Source organism: Moschus berezovskii, chromosome 28 (assembly GCF_049115385.1).
Source record: "Moschus berezovskii isolate FMDL1 chromosome 28, NW_MosBer_1.0, whole genome shotgun sequence".
Classification (NCBI taxonomy): Eukaryota; Metazoa; Chordata; class Mammalia; order Artiodactyla; family Moschidae; genus Moschus; species Moschus berezovskii.
In genome coordinates this window covers 26,318,505-26,341,442 of record NC_142487.1, presented here as the reverse complement: position 1 = coordinate 26,341,442, position 22,938 = coordinate 26,318,505, and the positions used below count along the sequence as shown (strand labels likewise).

Below are 22,938 nucleotides of genomic sequence, written 5' to 3'. Positions count from 1 at the left end.
AGGGATCAAACCCGTGTCTTGTGTCTCCTGCATTGGCAGGCGGGTTCTTTACCACTAGTGCCACCTGGGAAGACCAGCTGGCTTTCAGAAAGGAGAAAAGATCATTAAAACTTATAAAACATAATTTCCCACACCTATTTTTAATTTTCCTCACGTATCCTGAACATGATCTCACATCTTTTTCTTCTACAACCCAGTAATGCAAACAAACAAAACAAGATCACCACTGAAGAGCTGCTGCTGCTGCTGCTGCTAAGTCACTTCAGTCGTGTCCGACTCTGTGTGACCCCGTAGACGGAAGCCCACCAGGCTCCCCCGTCCCTGGGATTCTCCAGGCAAGAACACTGGAGTGGGCTGCCATTTCCTTCTCCAATGTGTGAAAGTGAAAAGTGAAAGTGAAGTCGCTCAGTCGGGTCCGACCCTTAGCGACCCCACGGACTACAGCCCACCAGGCTCCTCCATCCATGGGATTTTCTAGGCAAGAGTACTGGAGTGGCTTGCCATTGCCTTCTCCGCCACTGAAGAGCAGACAGTCCTAAAGAACAGCAATCTCAATACATGAAATGCACCAAACTTTCAAGGGAAAGAACAGTATATAAGACAAAACAGGCATGTGAAATCCGTGCAGGAAAGACACTGAATAAAACCAAAATCCAAAACGAGGAAACATTTATTGCATTCCTATCACATCTGAGGGTCTGGAGAGACCCTGGAAAATCAGTAAATACAGCAGAGCCTCCCCCAAAAAACTTTACAACTCCTGCCAAGGAAAAGCTTTCACATTCATCCACCCTTTATGTGGATACTGACTGAGCACAGGATGGCTGAAGTAACAGCTTTCCTGAATTCTGTTATCCACGTCAGTAGGAAAGTATATGCTGAAGTCAGAAAATGGGATGAGCACTTACTTAAGCCAGAAAATTCACAGTGTATTTTAACGCTCGCATATACTGCTCATCTGCCAGAAGAGACTTACATCACAACTTTAATATGCAAGGATTCTCCTTTCCAACGTTTAAGTGCGATAAGAGAGGGAAGAAAAAAAAGTTGCAAAACCAACAGAAGGGAACAAGTATAAATTTGAACTATAAATCTAGGCATTGTAGTTAAACTGACTTTAAAATGTGGGTGCCTTATAGCCACCTCGGATGTACTGTCCCCAAGCCCTCTGGACACAGAGCCTCCACCCCTCCTAGACCCCCAGGCTTCCCCGTCTCAGGGAGGACAGACCAAGCCTCAGCCAACCCTGGGCCTCCAGTGACTCACAACAGACCCTCCGCACACTCCCTTCTTCTCCACGTGTAATTCAGCTGCAAGTCCGGTCAGTGAGGCTTTCCCACGTCTCACCATCGCCCACGCCGTGATCTCAATCCAAGCCGCCGTCCCCTCCTGACTGTTGCCACAATGTGCTAACGTTCTTTCCTTACTTCCAACCAGCAGCTCAATGTCTTTTTAAAACAAACTGATCCACAGCTCTCCTCTGATTAAAACCCCTCTTCGGACCTCTGACTGGACTGAGAATATGACCCGAGCTCCTTACGTGGCCGACGAGGCCCTCTGTGAATGGACCCCTCTGCCCTTGTTCCGCCGGCTCCTCGCCCACCACGCTCCAGCCTTGCAGTCTTCTTTCCTCCAGAAGACAAGCTCTTTCCTGCCTTTTCGCTTTCCAGTTCTCTGCGGGATTTCTCCCCCAACCCCCGCTGTCTCACGGCAGAGTTTTACCATCCAGGTCTTCAGCATTTCTGGGAAAGGTCTCTTCCTGGGTAACCCCCACCTCTTTCCCGATGGCAGTCTCCCAGCTCTGTTGGCTTCACTGCGCGCATCACCTGAAGTCTCGTTTCTCACTGTCTCCCCGACTCAATCAGAAGCTCCTGTCTCACTCATCGGTTCGCCTGATGCCTGGAACAGTGCTTGGCACAGCAGAACAGTGCGTGTTCAACACATAGTTGCTGAACAAATGTGTACTGTAATAATAAAAATGACTACAGCAGCGATTTTACTGACTGCTTTATATTTGCCCACCATTGTGATTTCTAACCTTCAAAATAACTGTGGTAATTAGATCGATGTTACAATGAGGAGAAATGAACCTAAGTCATTTGCATAAAGTCATCCGAGTTACTTTGGGTAGATTATTTAACCTCCCCAGGACTAATTTTTTTCTCACTGTAAAACGGCAGAACCATGATGCAAACTTATGTTTTCCTAGGCTTTAAAACTCTTTTAAGCCTTTTGCTATCCCAGTGATCTTTTTCTTTCCACCTTTACTGAGGAATAACCAACAAAAACTGCATATATTTAGGGTGTACAACATGATGGTTTAATAGTTATACATTGTGAAATGCTTGCCACAATAAGTTAATGGACACATTCATCAGCTCACACATCATCATTTTTCCAGTGATTCTTTTTTGGAGCCTTGAAGTGTGGGAAATCTGGCTTCCAAGGTGGCTCAGTGGTAAAGAATCTGCTTGCCAATTCAGGAGACACAGGTTCCATTCCTGGACTGGGAAAATCCCCTGGAGAAGGAAATGGCTACTCACTCCAATTTTCTTGTCTGGAAAAGTCCATGGACAGAGGAGCCTGGTGAGCTACAATCCATGGGGTCGAAAAGAGTTGGACACAACTGAACGTACAGCATGTGAGATCTTAGTTCCTCGACCAGGGACCAAACCCTCATTCCCTGCATTGGAAAGCAGAGTCTTAACCACTGGACTGGCAGGGAAGTTCCAGTTTTCTGGTGATCCTTAATGTGTCTCCCACGCTAACCCCATCTTCTGCCAGAGTGAGTCTCTCTTACTGGAAGGAGTGTGTCTTGCACAACAGTGCTTCAAAATTTACCTTGGTGAAGATTCCCTGCTATTAAGAGAGAGACAAGAGAGGAGAAAGAAGGAAGTGAAAAGCTTTCTCTCTAGAGGGTCAAAAAAGCAATGAAAGACTTTAGTCGAAGCAGGCCACGTGACCAGGATATTCCAGAAGCTTCCCTCATGGGAGACAAGACTAAGTAGCTTTTAACAGACATTCAAACTCACAGTGAATACACCGGTCCTGTGCCAACAGTTTTAGTTGTCTAAGTCTTCAGGAAGCAAGCAAAGACATGCCTTTATTATTTATTGCTTCAAAGACTGAGAACTGAAAGACAAAGTGTGATTTGAAAACCGCCCTGGGTGAGGAGTAAAGAGAGAAGTCACAATACGTCCCATGTTTCAACCACACATATTTCCTTCCTCCCACGTCGTGTGTGTGTGTGCGACAGGGAACCGTGGTCACCTCTAGCCACCCTCGCGCAGTGCCCACTAGAAGGTGCTGAAACAAAGCCGGGGGCGGGGATGGCACAGAGCTCGGGAGGGTGTTCGAAGGCACACAAATGAAAGCTCTGTTTTAAAGGGCGATCGCACAGCTTCCTGGCAAACAAGCCTATTTTCAGATAACATCTGCAAAGAAGTCAAAGAAGTTACTCGACTTCCTGTAAGCTGGGGACAATCTGACTGGGTCTGATGGCACACGAGGACTGTGCTTTCAACACACACACCTGTGTAGAACAACTGGTTCAAGACATTTAAAACCCCCACTGGAATTGCTACAGAGATAAACAAGGGTGCTTCTTGACTTGACAGAAGGAGTCCTCACAGGTCCCTTTGCCTTATTCTCTCACAAAGCCCTTGGTGCTGATGTGACAGCTTTTCCAGGAGTAGATTCATTGTGTACATTACAGCGCATCTAGTTTCAGAGGCCGCGAAAAAATAAACCATTTCCACCATCTTCCATTTAAAACCCTCCCTTTGAGGTTTTATTTTGAGCATTTGTAGGCTACTACTGAAAAGCACCCCAGAGAGTCCCAGAATAAACACCATTCCTCTTCCTTTAACAATTTTCCCTCATTACACAGCCAGTGTGTGTCCATGCACTTTCCTCCGACAGGTCAGTTTACATTGTATCTGCTGTGGCTAAACCTGGTCTCCCAGCTCACTCTGCTCATGCTTCCATGTCACCGACTCCCTGTAGTATCCTGGCCCGGAAACCCGCCCTCCCAGCCCTCACCAGCACTCCCCTTCTGTTTCTTGACTTTCTTAATCTTCCTTCCATTTTTACTGCTTTTTCCTTCTTAATATCCCGCTTTCAGGAATTTCTGTTGTTCACGAAACAAGATGAGTCCCTTACAAGTAAGATCTAGTACCTAAGTACTTTTTAACTTGTCAAGAAGAAAAAAATTGAAGTCCGTGGGTCAAAGAGGAAACTGAGTATGACAATCTGTAGCTAAGCTTCCCAAACAATCTTCCTAGCATTACTGGAGAGGACAGTGAGTTCAGGCCAGGTTCTGATCCTACTTTTGCCAACAACAAACTGTAATTTTGGCCAAATGATAACTTCTGGTAATCTCCTTTTCCACATAACTGTGTGCTCACATTTAAAATTTAAATGTTCGTGACAGTCCTGCTCTAGTCCTTCGCAGAACTGTGAAGATAAAAACGTCAAGTAGAGGTAGCTTGGAAACTGAAGAATAACAGCCATCTTTGCTCTTATCTTAGAGACAATAAAAGTAATAAAAAATAAAATTGATATCAGAAACGTAACCATGAGAATCTTACAGGGAATTAAAGAAGAAAAATGAATTGATATGAAAAAGGACTGGGGAAGACTGGAAACGATGTCAGTGAAACCACGTTACTCTGCCAGCATGGCTTAAATGTACCCGCAGCAAAGTTCCTTTTACGTAAGAATGAAATAAAATGGCAGCATCACGAAACTGGAGCAGAAAGAACCCTGGGGTCTATCTACTGGAACCCTCTTACCGCTCCTGCATCACCAGGAAGGTTTTTTACCACTAGCGCCACCTGGGAAGCCCGTGTAACACAATAATTCTCTCTAAACATCCCCCACCCTCCAGCCCCTGCTTGGTCGATTCCAGGTCAGAGCATGGCTTCCTTGGCAACCAATCTCGTGATGAGCCTGACCCTAGCTGATAGAGCCGATAAGTCTGCACTCAACCAGTTTCTCTTAAAACAGAACTCTAATGGACGGTGCTTATACCTCTGCACTCAAGACAAAAACATCTCAAATAGCACAGCTAGGTTTACTTGTGTTTGCCAAGGCTACAGATGCTAGATAGACCCCAGGGTTCTTTGAGACCAGGATCTTTGATCCCTTTTAAAAAGAAAAAAAAAAAGGTCTAAAAAAAATCATTACAGACTTCTAGTTCAAAACAGTTTCAGTGAATTCATTTAATGCCCCTGCCCTTCTCCAATTTCCCCTGAAACGCAGAGAGGAATAAAGACAGGAAAACAGTGAGTCAGAGCTGGACAATGCAGATGGACACCGTCCATTCATAAAAATCATAAGCCATTTCTCTAACATAAAGTGCAGACTAGACCAGTCTAAGAGGCAAGCTGGCCAACCCATGTGTTATGGAAAAGCCCAACAGGAAGGCAGGCAGAAGAGGATAAATCACAATCTTTTGCAAAATATATCAGGTATCAGAGCCCACAGAGCACAAGAATTTGGGGGTGTGTAACCCTTGGCTTAGACCTCAAATGAGCAACCACAGAAGCTGGTTCCTCATCAAGGCAATTGTTGCAGGGAGAGACAGGGAGCCCTCCCCAGCTACCCCTGGGCCACCAAATCAGAGACATCGGAGAAATCTGGGACCACAGCCATCTCCTACGGCCATCTGTGGCTGTCTTCCCACAAACAACGGGAACGGAATACGGCAAACTCAGACTAAATGAAACCTGAAGTCTCCCCTTCTCCCTGTGTTTAGGCCTGAGAGGCCTGTTTGGAGGTTTACAGCATCTTGGTCTCTCAAACCAGAGCTCTCTATAAGGACAATTAGAGAAAAGTCATCAGATTTTTTTATGGAATGAGAACTAATATCCTCTTATGAGACTGCATTATCAAAAAAAAGAAAATATTAGAATATTCCTACTTTGTATTTTCACCAAGATTCAGGAATACTCCAGAGGAAAAACTGGAGATTCCTTTATACTTGTTTTACAATTACACCGGATTTGATGAATTACATGCTTGTCTTCCCTCCTAGACGATGAATTTCGAACACGCACAACTACTCTCTTAGTCATCTTTAAATTCACAGTGCCAAGCGAAATGCCTGGAATAGCAAAAGTATTAGAATACAGTGAGGCTGACTGAGCAAAATCCCACATTAAGCGGATTCTATCAGAGCTCGCATTCTTAATTACAATGGTTTTTATTCTCAATGTCCCTATTGAAATAGTAAAGTTCTTTAATTCTTAAATTTCTACATTCTAACGAGTGTAAATACAGTAAGTTTTAGATTATTCACATAAGAGTCAGGAGGAAAGCTAACTGTAAATTACTGAGTTTTATTAGATCCCCAACTATTTCCTCTTAAATTGATAATGAACATTAAAGTAACAACCGATTCCTAGTCTACGGCTAATCCAGCATGAAACTTCACAGAAACAGTGCCTCACTGGTAATGCGGAAACTGCTTTTTTTCCCCCTAGTCTCCCCTCAAATGTGAAGAAGCCCCAGCGTATAGCTGAAAAAGCCTGCAGGCCTGAAATCTGGATGACGTGCACAAGGGGCCACAGACGGCAAGCGCTGACCTCACCTGGTGGGGAGAAGCACAGAGGGAGAAACCCAGACTTTCCCAAAGAAGAAGACTGAGCGTATTAGGACGGCACTGTATTGGCTGCTGGCTCATCACATCACAACAGAAACCAGTTCCATCCTTCAGGCCTACCTATACACACAATCAGATATGTGACTCCATTTCAGTCAGCCCAGTTTCACACAGAAAACCTGAAAACCTTCACGCTCAGGCCAGCGATCGCAACACAAACCATGAGATGAGTGTGCGGCCTCCTAGATACGGATCAACACAGCCTCATCTCTGCAGCTCCTCCACGTCTGCGACGTAAAGAACACTTACTCTCATTTTATAGACTTGACAGGAGTCATTAAGTGCAATTGCTGAAAAACCTAATGAGATGTTAAAGATTTCTTAAGTTTTCCGAGGCCGTGGTATTCTATAAAGCAGAACTTTACAGCCGAGTGCCCTAGGCAAGTAGATTTCAATCACCACAATGCCTGGGTACTTCTGAGACACTGGGGATATAAACGTTAGTAAACGTCACCTGAAGGAGTGGTTTACTGTTTGGTGACGGAGAGCACTGGCATCTAGATGGGACCTGCGTTAGCAGCCAGTTATTCCTACCCAGGCCTCTTCCGAGAAAAGGCCTGAGAAACACTCATCAAGCATTCAAAACAGTGGGTAACACAAAGGAGGCGTTTATAGGAGGCTGTTTCATCATCTGCACTTGGCCTGGAAAAGCAGGGGATAACCTGAGAGCCCAAGCTTCCTGGCTTACAATCCCGGGTCCATCTATAGTAGAGTTCTCAGTTCCCATCCTCACCTGGCAGCACCTAGTTTTGTCTGGTGATCCACAAGACAAGACAATTTCTGGCAAGCTGATTAACCCACTCACTCCTGGTCCACCAGGTGAACTGGTACATTCCATTGCGCCGGTGGTGACAGGTGCAGGGATAATGGGCACATGACCAAAATCAGTTAACTTGCTAGAGAAGCCAATGATTTTTGCTGAGACAAGAATAGATTCCAGGAACAGCTAGTAGATACCTTATGACGATGTAGAAAGTCAGTCCTGGGAGGAAGCCAGTGACGAGAGAGGAGGGGCAGAGATGAAATCCACCTTCTTGGAAACAGGACTGCCCCCTGCCTTTCCTGAAGCCGAAACTGCTGCAAGACTTTTTGATGGAACCAAAACACTCCCGTTATTACGGCATCCTGCACTGAGGCTTCTGGTACATGTACTTCACAGCACACCACTATACCACGTGTCCCTAATTTCCCACGTCCCTGAGAAAGGTCTGCAGTGCGGCTGCTGTCACATGACCTGGATGACATGGTCCCTCCTGCTGACGTCATGGTAACCAACCAACTCCACCCACAGCTGTGGAAAGGAAGCACTGTTTCCTATTCATCACATCTGACCTTGGAAGTGAGCAACTTCACTCACTATTGGTATACTCAGGGAAAAAAAAAATCATTTGGTTGAGTTACTCAACATTTCAAAAGCACCATGCTGGTCGGCAAAAGACTTCAACAATAAACACCTGTCATACTTTATCTCGTTCCATACATACACATAAATAAATAGTGTCTTTGCTTTCTTGGCTGCATTTTTCGACATAAGCTATAGAAATCTTACCCCTCAACACTGTCACATGTGCCACCTTCGAATAAAGACATGCTGCTACAGAATGACAACACCATCGGCACAGAATAATTCTCTAATATCTAACATGTATGTTATATTCAAGATGTTCCAACTGTCCCCAAGATGCCTTCTATAGTTGTTGTTTTTTTTTTGAAAAACAATCCAACCGAAGTTTATGTATTGTATTTGCTCTTTGTGCGTTCTTTAGTCTCAACCCAGGGGGACAAATGAGGCTCCATATGTGTCCATATTCCAACAACACTTCACACAATCCACCTGGTCAAATGAGCCACTTCCCGCTGAGCCGGCCTCCGTGACCTCCCGGAGAATGTGCTCACGGGGAAGGCCTACCTGGGGGACTGAGAAGCTGAAGGACCTCGGTGTGCTCCAGGGCCTGCAGGAAGTCGCTCAGCTCCACAACCGTACAGCCCTTCTCGGCCAGCAGCTTCAGTAAGCACAGGCTGGGGCTGCCTTCGGGCTCCAGGACCTTGAGAGAGCACTGCTCCAAGTCGAGACAGCTGCCAACGACAGATTCGAGTCAGGTCAGCACCTCTTCTTCAGAGCGATCTGCCTGCTATGTGTGTTTGGCCCCATCGTGGGTGCGGCAGGGAATAAATAGCAAGTTGCCGAGTGGAGGGAAACGGTTTACAGGACAAACAGCTACCGTCCCTTTAGACAGTCTCCTGACGATGCTCACCTTGTACAGCAGAAGTTGGCAAACTTTTCCTGTAATGTGCCAGAGTGTAAATATTTTAGGCTTTATATGGGCCTCAGGGTCTTTGCTGCACCTTCTTGTTTTATAATATTTTAAATATAAAAAAATGTTCTTGGCTCATGAGCTGTACAAAAACAGACAGTGCTCTGAATATGGCCCACAGACTGTTGTTGGCAGACCCTTGCTTTATTTGACACATTTTGCCTTAAAGCCATGAGCTTTTCATAAGTATGTCTTCTTTTTGTTGTTGTTTAGTTGCTAAGTCTCTTCTGACTCTTTGCGACCCCATGGACCATATCCCACCAGGCTCCTCTGTCCATGGGATTTCCCAGGCAGGAATACTGGAGTGGGCTGCCATGTCTTATTTACTCAACTAGATAAAAGTAGTGCTGGCAAAAAGAAACCCTATCATACATTGGATTGGCCAAAAAGTTCATTAGGGTTTTTCTATACCCTTTTTTTGGGAGGGTGGTAGACATAATTACCTTATAATTAATACCTGCTAGAAAATGGAGTTTGACATCACATATAACTACACCAACATTTGACAAGGCTGAATATGACAGGTATAAGGGAGTATTATGACCGTAAGATATCCCTTCATACTTCCCAAACAGTTTTTCTCTCTCAGCTATAAAGGTCAGTTACCAGAGTCAACTGACTTGTTCTTAACAAGTAGAATTTTTAGGTCCACTCAGTCAAAGAGTCTCTTACATTTTCCTGGGCCTGTTCATCTGCAGGGGAGGAGAAACTGCAACCAGGCCCTCCATCCCATGCACTCACATGTGAGGCTCACTCTGCCTATGCTGCCCAACTTCCCTAAGATAAAAGGGCTGACTCACAGCAGGGCCACAGATGAGGAAGCTCTGTACGGAGGTCACCGTCCTTGAGCATCTTTTGTTTCACCTCCTCGGGGTCCAACTTCCGTGCAAGGCCCTCCGCCCGGAGCACCTCCTCTGCGCCTCAGGGCTTCCGGCAGCCGCCCTCTCTTGTTAATGTCTTACGGAAAAATCCAAACTTTTTGGCCAACCCAATATATGTCTTCTTAATTCCTCAATACCTAAAATTTCGTCTGGCCCATATTAATCATTCATAACTGAAAGGCTATCGAGTGAATTTTAATCACAGTTGAAATGCCTGGGACCCTGGATGGAAGGGGTCAAACATAAACATGGTACCACAGCTGTGGCAGAGACAAGATGAGCAAGCTTTCATTTGGCTTAAAATAGTCTTAATCCACATTCATTTTGACCGGTTTTAGTAAAAGGCTGCCACAGCATTTACACAATATAATGGTTACCCAAGATTTATAATTCTGTGACAAGGTTGGTTATTTCATAAAGAAAAACATGCACCCAACCAAAATAACTTCAGCACTAATATTCTACCTCATAGGACTGTTAGAATTAATTTAGGCAACCCGTGTAAAAAGTACTTAGCACAGTATGTGCCAAATAATAAGCGCTCAATGGAATCGATCAGTTTTCTTCTGTGAGTTTCATTTGCTTCCTCTGTAAAGAAGGGCCCTTGAACTAGAAGATCTCCAAATTCCTTTCCAGTTTAATAACTCTGTAATTCTGGAATTACCAAGTTCAGATTCCGGTTATTTGACTCTTCCTTTACATTTTAATCTCAAACGAGACAGGTGACCTCCTTGACCCCTCAGTGAAACTGGGAGGCAAGTGGCAGGGGCAGCTGATATTTCTACAGAGACCGTGAGGTCCAACCTGGCGGGTCTTCTGAATCCCACACCTCCAAGACTTACTGGCCAGAGAACTGCAGGTGGTTTTGAAGTCTAAGATTGCTCATTTGAAAATGATGCTCATCGTAACTCAGAGTGTGATTGTGGTCATCGAACCACGGGGTCTGGCACATGGTCAGTGGTCCGTAATTTTTTTCTTGCCTGCTTTCCTTTTGGGTTCAGTTCAGTTTAGTCGCTCAGTCATGTCAGACTCTTTGCGACCCCATGAATCACAGCACGCCAGGCCTCCCTGTCCATCACCAACTCCCGGAGTTCACTCAAACTCATGTCCATCGAGTCAGTGATGCCATCCAGCCATCTCATTCTCTGTCGACCCCTTCTCCTCCCGCCCCCAATCACTCCCAGCATCAGAGTCTTTTCCAGTGAGTCAACTTGTCGCATGAGGTGGCCAAAGTATTGGAGTTTCAGCTTTAGCATCAGTCCTTCCAATGAACACCCAGGATTGATCTCCTTTAGAATGGACTGGTTGGATCTCCTTGCAGTCCAAGGGACTCTCAAGAGTCTTCTCCAGCACCACAGTTCAAAAGCATCAATTCTTTGACGATCAGCTTTCTTCACAGTACAACTCTCACATCCATACATGACCACTGGAAAAACCATAGCCTTGACTAGACGGACCTTGGTTGGACTGACATAATATGTAGCTTGTAACTAAAAGATTAAAATATAATAAATGACTTGCAAAACAGTAAAAAAAAAAAAAAAAAAAAAAGGTACTCAATAAAATATAGGGTGAACTCCGAGAGTTGGTGATGGACAGGGAGGCCTGGTGTGCTGTGATTCATGGTGTTGCAAAGAGTCGGATACGACTGAGAGACTGAACTGAAATTTTAAAAATGGGAATATTAAAAGAATACTAAGGTTAATTTCTCAGTTATGCTTATTTCTAAAACTGTTTTAGTTTCCTTAAAAGAATTTTTTGAGTAGCTACTGTTTTGGTAACCTGCTAGTATCCTCTAAAGCTTACTATCACTGGTATTCTAGCTAAAAATTTGTATATTTACTATTCTATCCTTGTTAAGCTATTTCACATCCTAAAAGATGCTGCTGTGAAAATGTTGCACTCAATATGCCAACAAAATTGGAAAACTCAGCAGTGGCCACAGGACTGGAAAAGGTCAGTTTTCATTCTAATCCCAAAGAAAGGCAATGCCAAAGAATGTTCAAACTACCGCACAATTGCACTCATCTCACACACTAGCAAATAATGCTCAAAATTCTCCAAGCCAGGCTTCAACAGTATGTGAACTGTGAACTTCCAGAAGTTCAAGCTGGATTGAGAAAAGGCAGAGGAACCAGAGATCAAATTGCCAATATCCACTGGATCAAAGAGCGAGCAAGAAAGCTCCAGAAAAAACATCTACTTCTGTGCTACTGACTATGCCAAAGCCTTTGACTGTGTGAAGTGAATTGAAGTCGCTCAGTTGTGTCTGACTCTTTGCGACGCCATGGACTGTAGCCTACCAGGCTCCTCTGTCCATGGGATTTTCCAGGCAATAGTACTGGAGTAGATTGCCATTTCCTTCTCCAGGGGATCTTCCCAACCCAGGGATTGAACCTGGGTCTCCCGCATTGTAGACAGACACTTTACCGTCTGAGCTACCAGGGAAGTCACAACAAGCTGTGGAAAATTCTTAAAGAGGTGGGAATACCAGACCACCTGACCTGCCTCCTGAGAAATCTGCAGGCAAGTCAAGAAGCTAGAACTGGACATGGAACAACAGACTGATTCCAAATAGGGAAAGGAGTACATCAAGACTGTATATTGTCACTGTGCTTATTTAACTTACATGCAGAGTACATCATGCAAAATGCCAGGCTGGATGAAGCATAAGCTGGAATCAAGACTGCTGGGAGAAATATCAGTAACTTCAGATACACAGATGACACCACCCTTATGGTAGAAAGCGAATAAGAACTAAAGAGCCTCTTGCTGAAGGTGAAAAAGGAGAGTGAAAAAGTTGGTTTAAAACTCAACATTCAGAAAACTAAGATCACGGCACCTGGTTGCATCACTTCATGGCAAATAGATGGGGAAACAGTGGAAACAGTGACAGATTTTACTTTCTTGGGCTCCAAAATCACTGCAGATGGTGATTACAGCCATGAAATTAAGACACTTGCTCTTTGGAAGAAAAGCTATGACCAACCTAGACAGCAGACCTAAAAAGCAGACATTACTTTGCCAACAAAGGTCTGTCCAGGCAAAGCTATGGTTTTTCCAGTAGTCATCTATGGATGTGAGAGCTGGACCATAAAGAGAGCTGAGTGCTGAAGAATTCATGCTTTTGAACTGTGGTGTTGAAGACTCTTGGAGAGTCCCGTGGACTGCAGAGAGATCAAACCAGTCAATCCTAAAGGAAATCAGTCCTGAATATTCATTGGAAAGCCTGATGCTGAAGCTGAAGTTCCAATACTTTGGCCACCTGATGGGAAGAACTGACTCATTGGAAAAGACCCTGATGCTGGGAAAGATTGAAGGCAGGAGAAGAAGGGGACGACAGAAGTTGAGATGGTTGGATGGCATCACTGACTCGATGGACATGAGTTTGAGCAAGCTCTGGGAGTTGGTGATGGACAGGGAGGCCTGGCGTGCAGCAATGCATGGGGTCGCAGAGAGTTGGACATGACTGAGCAACTGAACTAAACTAAAAACTAATCCTTGTTAGAATGTCAACAATACTGTTCCAGGTCAAGTTTTCCCAGTTCCAGAAGCACAACCTGAAGTCCATGGTGAGATCACGAAAGTGAGGACAGTAAGACCGTCTCTTACTCTAAGACTGTCCTTCCTATCTTTAAGTGTCAAAGTGTCCTTTCTTTCATGAAATAATGGTAATTGTGATGATTGTAAAAACAAAAGCAGACGATGCCTGTCGATCCTCTATTTTGTAAAATGTTTCTGTATTAGTCCACGTAATACCTGAATCAAGGAACCAGTATTGGATTCAACATAAATATTACCAATTTTTCAAACAATTATAATATGAAATTTATAAAAAAAGGATGCTCTATGTTTAACATTTTATGATTCATAAATGTTATCAAGATCTTATATATGAAATCAAGATGTCATCTTGTCAAATGCAGCCAAATGATGCTTTAATTAATCTTTATATTGATATGGAGAGAATTAAAAACCATTTTACTCCCCCCCTGCCACCTAAACGAAGAAAAGTCACATTGAAGCAGACGACGACTTCTCTTTCAATACAAAAGGCACTGGAGAAAAATGAGGTGCTCTGTCTCCTTTCCTTTTACTGACTTTTCCACATGGGCACCAGCGATCAGTTAAGACGAGGTCTATATATACTCAACATTTCTTTCCTTCCTTTTTTAAGTTACATTCCTGTAAGGCTGTGCTTTGAAGTGGTTTCTACCAGCCCTAATTTGAAATTTCTGATCTAATTAAAAAGTTTTCTTATTGAAACAAATAGACTCTGCTTAAAAAAAAAATCTGTATTTTTTTTCAGATAATTATAGATATTTTTATTCGGGACTACCAACCCATCAGGTTGTAATTTCTTTAAGGTTAGTTGAAATGTGGAATTGGAAACCTCTGAACTTTTTTTTTCAATGAACTTTTTATATTGTTTAATGCAGACACATTTGGTTTACCTTGTTCTTTTTTAAATAAAACTATATTTTACTTTTTAAAAATATGTAATCAAACAGAACATATTCTACACCATTCAGGGTATAAACCTTGGTACTGCTTTTACAGTCATTTCCTCTCTTCTTGGTACATTTATACTTTAGAATCATTAATTCAATAACTACTCATTAATCACCTAAGACAGGCCATTTTTGCCAGGGACTGAGACTACAGCAGCAAACAAAACCCTCCATCCTCCCAGATTTTTCTAGAGAAGAGGACAGAAGTCTGAGTGTTCATCCGTCCTGTGGTTATAAGTGCTTTGGAGAAAAACAAAGCAAAGCAAGGGAACAGGTAATGCTAGAGCGGACAGAGGAGATGGTTTTAAACAGTGCGATCTGGAGACCTCACTGAGAAGGTGACCGTTTTTTTAAAAAAATGTAGTCGATGTTATTTGTTTTTAAATTTTTCATTGAAATATAGTTGATTTACAATACTATGTTAGCTTCAGATAAGTGATTCAATTATATGTAATTATATATATATATTCCTTTTTACAGTCTCCTCTTGGTTATTATAAGAGACTGAGTATAGTTCCCTGTGCTACACAGTAGGTCCTTGTTGGTCATCTATTTTATATATAGCAGTGTGTATATTTTAATCCCAAACTCCAAACTTACTTCTCCCACCTTTCCCTTTTGGTAACCATAAGTCTTTTTTCCCTGTCTGTGAGTCTATTTCTGTTTTGTAAATAAGATTTGAATAATTTTAAATTAAAAACTTTTAAAAAATCTTTTTAAAACTTTTCATTTTATATTGGGGTATGGTCTTTTCATTTTTTGTTGTGTTTTTTTGGCCACACCTGTGGCCACGTGGAATCTTAGTTCCCTGACCAGGGATTGAACCTGTGCCCCTTGCACAGAAGCCTGGAGTCTTAAGCACTGGATTACCAGTGGCATATAGTTCATTAACAATGCTGTGTTAGTTTCAGAGGTACAGCAAAATGATTCAATTATATATAAACATACAAATATATATTTCTTTTTTCTACATTCTCCTCCAATATAGGTTAATATAAGATACTGAGTATAGTTCCCTGTGCTATACAATAGCTCCTTGTAGATTAGTTATTTTCCGTATGACAGTATATATTTAAATCCCCACATCCTAATTTACCCTTCCCTCCTTTCTTCTTTGGTAACCGTAGGTTTATTTTCTTTGTCTGTGGGTCTACTTCTGTTTTTGTAAATAAGTTCATTTGTATTATAGTTTTTCAGATTCTACATATAAGTGATATCATATGCTATTTGTCATTCTCTGTGAGAAGGTGAGTTTTAAGCAAACACTTAAGAAGATAAAGGCAAACATCTCAGGCTGAGCAAACAGCAAGTCCAAAGGCCCTACAGTCTTCAAGGAAGGGCAGAAAGCATGTGTGACTAGAGCAGAGCCAGGGAGGGAGATGCTTTTGGGTTGGACAAAAAATTATTGGGGTTTTTCAGTAACATCTGCAGGAAAAATGCAAACAAACTTTTTGGCCAACTCAAGAGCTAACCGGGAGTTAAATGGTGGTTTTACTGAGACAGAGAAGCCAATGGGAGGGCTCTGAAGGGAGGGAGGATGAGACCTGATTCAATGTTTCCAAAGAAGGATTCTTAGTGCTCTGAAGAGAATAGACTGGGGTGGGGAGCAAAGGAGGAGGCGGAGAAGTTAGGCGGCTGCTGGAACAGCGCAGATGAGAGGTTAACAGTGGCCTGTCCAGTGAGGTCACAGAGAACCTGGGGTTCTAGACACACACTGGAGGGCTGGCAGAAGGCATGTGCTGACTCACTGGATGAGGTAGGCAGAAGTGGAGTCAGGAACGACTCTGCAGGTTTTGGCCTGAGCACCTGAATGGATGTAGCTGCCCTTCACTGAGATGCAGAAGAGAAAGGTTTATGGCGGAGGGCGTGTTGAGTCTTGGATGTGCCGCATTTAAGATGTCTATCAGTCATTCAAGAGTCAGTCAAGTCACTCAAGGTCGTACACTTACGATCCACACTGGAGATCAACACTGGGAGTGCAAGGCAAAGATACGGGCTGAAGGTATGAAGTGAGAGCAGTGAACCTAAATATATATATGGAAAGCCGTGAGACTTAAGGATAACACCAAGGTAAGCAGGGACCAGATGAAGAAGTGGGATAAAGAGCCCTCAGGCATTCCAAAACCCAGAGATGAAGAGGCAGAGACTGGAGATAGGCAGGAAACCCGTCATAAAGCGCTTGGGGCAGGACTTTGTGGCTGAAAGAGCCTTTTCCATACTTTTGGCAAATGAGCGGTGGCTGACTGCCTTCCCTGGTCCACGTCCCACACCCCCATTTCTAAGCCCCCTCCTTCTTGGGAGTTTACTTGGCATTAGAGCTTCCTGAGAGCTCTGCCATTTGGAGGCTAGAATGTTCCATGTCTCCCACAGGATTCACTAGCTTGGGCAAGATGCTCAGAACCTGTGCTTATCTACACTGACAGCAGAGGGTGTTCAATATTAGGTGAGTGTGGTGAGAAATGGAATATTTCCTGCCGTATCAGTAAGCAAAGGATATCACAGTAATCAGCAATTGCAGCCACCAAGGAGGGTGTGCTGGTGGAGCCCTGAGGGAACTCAGGAAAGAAAGAATACCTGCCATCTAGCGGCCATCAGACTGCAGGAAAGGAAGCTCCCGAGGAGGAAAACACAGGACACTGGTCCCAGGCAGCTGAGGCCCATATCAAAGGAATCATTTCGCTGAATCCAGACTCCTGCATCTTCCCAAACATCTCGCTGTTGCTGTTCAGTCACCAAGTCATGCCCAGTCTTCACAGCCCCGTGGACTACAGACTACCAGGCTCCCCTGTCCATGGGATTTCCTTGGCAAGAATACTAGAGTGGATTGCCGTTTCCTTGTCCAGAGGATCTTCCTGACCCAGGGATCAAACCTGTGTCTCCTGTATTGGCATGTGGACTCTTTATTGCTGAGCCACCAGGGAAGCCTTCCCATAGATAGGAAAGCACTAAATTCCGTAACTTGGGGCATTTGGTTGTCTTTAATTTACAATAATCTTTTCATGTTCAGACTGCCTGCCCTTTGTTGCAAAACTTCTATATAAGCTAGCTCTTTCCCTTGTCTCCTGGAAGCAGTTTCTCAGAGCCATCTGAAATGCTGTCTCCTGGACTAGGGTCCTCACCTTGCCCCCAAATAAAACATAACTCACAACCCTTACATTGTGCATTTCTGAAAAGTCAACACTGGACTGGAACTAGGGCTGGGTTTTTATTTAGGGCACGCCCATGTGTACATGGCTTTGGGAAACTAAACTATATGCAAGGATTCACCCTGAATCACTAACAACCATCTGGGCACATTCTTCATTCCTGATGGTCAGTTGAGAAAGAACTCCTGTGGCTTATTTATTAAATTCTTATCTGGTCTGAGGCAAGTTGTATAGAAGAAAAAACGTGAAAAGAAACAGAACAGGCAACCTTTTGGGGTTCTATGTCTGCGAACCAGTGACTCTGAGGAAAGCACTGCACACCCTCGTGGGAACTGCTATCCGTTTGGACTAGACTCACTGTAATTTCTGGGTTTGACACTAGAGAGAAATGCCTGCAGGACTTTTTACTATTAAAATCATAGATGCTCTTTTTCCATCAGTATGAAAACAACTTTAAAATGGCTAAACAACAACAAGGAAAATAACTGTTTTAGTTTAAAAAAGAAAAAGCATCTATCCCCCAACAGAAAAGCTGTCACTCCCCAGCTTCCCAACTTCTCAGGGGTAACCTTTTGAGAAGTCAGTTTAATTCTTTTGATCTCAACAGGTAGCTGAGCTTAATGTTCTCCAGTTCTCCAACCTTCAGGGTGGCCTCCACTTTCCCAAGCACAACTAACCCTACTCTGAGCTAACCTTCACCATCCTGAAAGCCTGGTCCAACTCCATCTGTCTCCAGCAGACTTCCTACTGTGAAATCCCCAGCACCCACAAATGCACGCCCTTTGCAGCTTGTCTCCTCTGGCTGGGCAACTGTCCTCTCTCCACCCTCCCTTCACCAGAGCAGCAGCCTCCGATTTTTCCATTAGTTCTTCAAACAAAGTGAATACTACTATGTGGCCTGTAACAAAATTTAACTGAAGGCCTGGGCTTCCCAGGTGGCACTAGCAGTAAAGAATCCACCTGCCTGCAGGAGATGTAAGTGACGAGGGTTTGATCCCTGGGTCAGGAAGATCCCCTGGAGGAGGGCATGGCAACCCACTCCAGTAACCTTGCGTGGAGAATCCCATGGACAGAGAAGCCTGGAGGGCTACAGTCCAGAGGGTCAAAATGAGTTGGACACGACTGAAGCTACTTAGCACACATTTAGGGAACTGAAGGCTTGGGGAGGAAAACTGAACACCTGATGTGAGGTAAGCATTACTTTTTGATTCGATCAGTTGTTTCATCGGGGCAGGGTCTTACTGAGGTTTTTCTCTGTCCTTCATAGCCAAATAGGAGTGCTCACTTCGGAGAACCCTCTTTATGAAAGGCTAGAGGCTTCCCTAACTAGTGAAAGTGAAGTCGCTTAGTCGTGTCCGACTCTTCGCGACCGCGTGGACTGTAGCCCGCCAGGCTACTCTGTTCATGGGATTCTCCAGGCAAGAATACTAGAGTGGGTTCCCATTTCCTTCTCCAGGGGATCTTCCAAACCCAGGGATCAAACCCGGGTCTCCTGCATTGCAGGCAGACGGTTTATCCTCTGAGCCACCAATTTCACAAATTAACCAATCACAGATCTGGTAATCTGACCACCACCCTCCCCGCCAGTCCGCACCCCCCACCTCACATACACACAAACAAAAACAACTTTTTATCTTAAGTCTAGAAATTCAGAAACCTATGGACCTAGGATAACTGTATATATTTTGGATTTTTTGGAACAGCCAAAAGCAGTGTTTTTCCCAGAACAGGAAAAAAAAAAAATAGCATGCCATCTATCTGCTCCACTTTGCAAATTTACCACTTCTTGATTTCATCCTCACGTCATTACTCCCCCTAAAGAGTCAAATATTCCCAAATCATCATTATTCAGGTTTAACCCCCAACTCTGAAACCCAAGGTTGTTGTGAGGGTTAAACACATAGTACGATGTCTGGTATACATACGAAGTGCTTAATAAAAGATAAAAACCTGCTCTTATTATCACCTGCAACATAGCATTTAGCATGTTATTTGTAAATGTCTCAGAATAACAAACAGTCTATCATTGCATAAGCCCTTATGAAAGTGAAAGAGAAAGTGGCTCAGCTGTGTCTGACTTCTTGTGACCCCATGGACTTGTCCATGGAATTCTCCAGGCTAGAATACAGGAATGGGTAGCCGTTCCCTTCTCGAGAGGATCTTCCCAACCCAGGGATCGAAACCAGGTCTCCTGCATTGCAGGCAGATTCTTTACCAGCTAAGCCACAAGGGAAGCCGAAGAATACTGGAGTGGGAAGCCTATTCCCTTCTCTAGGGGATCTTCCTGACCCAGGAATTGAACCAGGGTCTCCTGCATTGCAGGCAGATTCTTTACCGGCTCAGCTACCAGAGAAGCCCAAGATCTTATGAGTACAGGAGCTAAATGTCTGAGATCTTTTTTATCTTCTGAAACTTTCTGCCAAAATTGGGCACTTAAAAAACGTAATTTTGCATGAGTGGTTCTTCTCTCAATTCAGATTTATAGAGTGTCTGAGAGGTTCTATGCATAACACAAAGGATCTTACCTGACGGTTCCTCTTTTCGAGGAGTTTATAAGGATATGTACAAATAATTATAGTACAAGACAAAGTTTAGTCATGAGAGAATTTAAAGAACTGCTAAGGGATTCAAAGGCAGACCCAGATCATAACAGTGATCTTCCCAAGTATGTTCTGGGAAACCCTACTGCAGTTCCTAAGACCCCTTTCACAGGATCCCGAAGGTCAAAATTTTTCAAAATACTACTGATTCATTCTCTCAGAAACGCACACTGCAGTGCCCAGTGTTATCTGACTTGTGACAGATTGCATGCAGAAGCTCATAAAAGATGCTGGTTCTCTGAGATTAAGATAAGACATTCAAGAGATTTTCAAAATGCCAAACAATGCCAGTTTTCCTAACATTTTTCATCTTGGAAAAGTTTTGTTTTTCCATAAAAACATGTCATTTCTGTTAACATGCAATGAATTCTTCTTTTTAAATATTAAAAAATCCTGAACTTTAATTTCTAATATGGTAAATAAAAATCTATGTTTGTATGCATGTAACATACAGAACCCACACTAAAAACTCTTTGGGGTCTTCAATAATTCTTAAGCGTGTAAAGGAGTCTTGAGAGCCTGAAGTTCAGTTCCAAGAAAACGGTCTTACTTATGCTTGAATGTTCAACGGTGAAATCAAATGGGTTTGCTGGACGAAGACGGGGAGTTTAGTTCCAGTCTTTCCCGCCATCCTCCTCCTCTTGACCTTAAAGCCTCACGAATTCCTGCATCTCAAACCCTTCACCTTTGCACGAATCCTACCTAACTTTCCTCGGGTCTTCATCTAGGTCTGTGCACTTGAAGTTCTTTGGAATGACCGCCCTAACGCAATGTCCCCAGACACCTTTCCTGGTATTCTTGGTTAACCCCGATCTCTTTCAGCTCAAGAGGAGGAGAGTAGGAAAAGGGTGTGGACGACCGGAGCCCAACCTGGAGCCTCTGTGGGTCCAAGTTCTTCGCCTGGAAGGCAGCTCAAGTTCCGCCACCCCTTCGCAGCGGCGGCGCCTGCACCGCGCGCGCGGCCCCGAGGCTCCCCAGCGCCCGTCGCCGCGGCCGCCCGGCCCGCGCGCCCCCCGCCCCAGCCCGCCCCACGTGTCCCCGCCACCCCCGGTCCCGGGGCCGCACCTGAGCCGGAGGCGCCCCCGGCTGCCCGCCAGCTCGGCCAGCCGCCTCCATCCGCGGCCCTCGGGCGCTCGGTCCAAGCTCCCGCTGAGCCTCCGCAGCAGCGGCTCCGGAAGGCGGCTGAGGGCCGCGCCGGCGGCCGCGGGGAGCTGCGGCCCCGAGGGCGCGGCCGCCGGCGGCGACGAGGTCAGGGGCGGCGGGGCCTGCGGCAGCTCCCCGCACGGCGACAGGTCCCGCGCCGGCGAGCCCAAGCCGGCCGCGGCTCCCGCCGGCCGCATCGCGCGCCTTCCGCTCGCCGCAGCGCGGCGGAGGCAGGGGCGGAAGGACGAGGCGGAGGGCGCTGCGCGGAGCTCTGAAGAGGAAGCGCCGCCGCCCGCCCCGCCGAGACCGGTTTGCCTGAGGGAGCCCGACTGGCCGGCGGCGCCCTCCGCTCCGGGGGCGGGGCGTCGGCGGGGGCGGGGCCTATGCGGGGCGGGGCGTCGGCGTCGGCGGGGCCTCTGCGGGGGCGGTGCGGCGGGGGAGGGGCCTCTGCGGGGCGGGGCCTCAGCGGGGGCGGCGCGGCGTGGGAGGGGCCTCTGCGGGGCGGGGCGTCGGCGTCGGCGTCGGCGTCTGCGGGGCCTCTGCGGGGGCGGTGCGGCGTGGGAGGGGCCTCTGCGGGGCGGGGCCTCAGCGGGTGCGGCGCGGCGTGGGAGGGGCCTCAGCGGGGGCGGTGCGGCGTGGGAGGGGCCTCTGCGGGGCGGGGCCTCAGCGGGGGCGGCCCGGCGGGGGAGGGACCTCTGCGGGGCGGGGCCGCCCGCTGCGCGCATGTGCGCGTCGCCCTCGCCGCCCCGCCCCCGCCGCACCGCCTCCTCGGAGGCGCGCCCTTCAAACGCCGCGGGGGTGGAGGCGGCGCTGGGCGGGAAGGGCCGGGCCGTGGCAGGTGGAGGAGGAAGCGGCGGAGGAGCTACGCCCGGGCGGCTCTACTACTACGAGGAAGCCTGCGGCGCAGGGGCTTCCCAGGGCTGTGGGAGGAGGAATGCCTCACGACCAGGGGCGAGCGCGCGGCTTTCCGTCGCCCGGCCGGCTGCTGCTCCAGCGGCGCGCTCGGCCGACTCCGTGACGCCGGCGCCCGCGTTGGGCCGCTGCGGCGAAGGCGTCCTCGTTTTCGGCTTAGATCTGTGTGGCAATGCTGAGGGAAGTAGGGCTAGAGATCCAGACAGATACTTAATGGGAATTGTCTGAAATCTGTGTCTAAACTTAAACAAACAAACAAACAAACAAAAAACTGGGCTGTGGTGTATTTAGTTAGATCTTGGAAATGATTGTCTTTAGCAGGAATCATCTGGTTTCCTCCGAGTCAGACTGCCACCCACAAACGTCCTAAATCAAAGCAGTCAACTTCGGATACCCTTCCCTGGAAGGCTCCAGAATAGATGAAATGACAAACGTAGGCGGCACCTGCACGCGCTTTCCCTCACTTCCAGGCCATTGCCCCATTGAAAACTAGAGGGTAGTTTGGGACAAAAGCGAGCAAGCAACTTAATGAAGTGTGACTAGCCAGGTAGCCCCCAGACAGCAGGCTTCCTGGTCTAATTTCTTGTGGTATTAACTTTTGCATCACACAGGGACAGTAGGATTTCCCGTAGCAGTAATTTGGACACCCAGGTTCTATGTTTTGTCAGCGTGGTTGCTCCATACAGTCTCCATCATATTCTATTGTCACTATCCAGTGATTTTTTAAAATTCGGAGTAAGTTCAGGGTTCAGAATGAGGTAGAACG

General features: G+C 45.9%; 1 protein-coding gene across 3 annotated transcripts in view; it reads right to left on the bottom strand.

The window, feature by feature from the left end:
* Positions 1 to 21,584, bottom strand: part of MALT1 (MALT1 paracaspase) — a 60,819-nt gene extending 39,235 nt beyond the window's left edge. The window contains exons 1-2 of one of the 3 annotated variants that reach the window (XM_055417446.2): positions 21,183 to 21,584; positions 8,574 to 8,740 (exon numbers count right to left, since the gene is read on the bottom strand). In XM_055417446.2, coding sequence (XP_055273421.2) covers positions 8,574 to 8,740; positions 21,183 to 21,457 — 442 coding nt within the window. In that variant the 5' untranslated portion in view covers positions 21,458 to 21,584. The remainder of the gene's footprint in view (positions 1 to 8,573; positions 8,741 to 21,182) is intronic. The other 2 variants (XM_055417448.2, XM_055417447.2) reach the window with 2 other exon arrangements.
* Between the last annotated feature and the right edge of the window lie 1,354 nt (positions 21,585 to 22,938).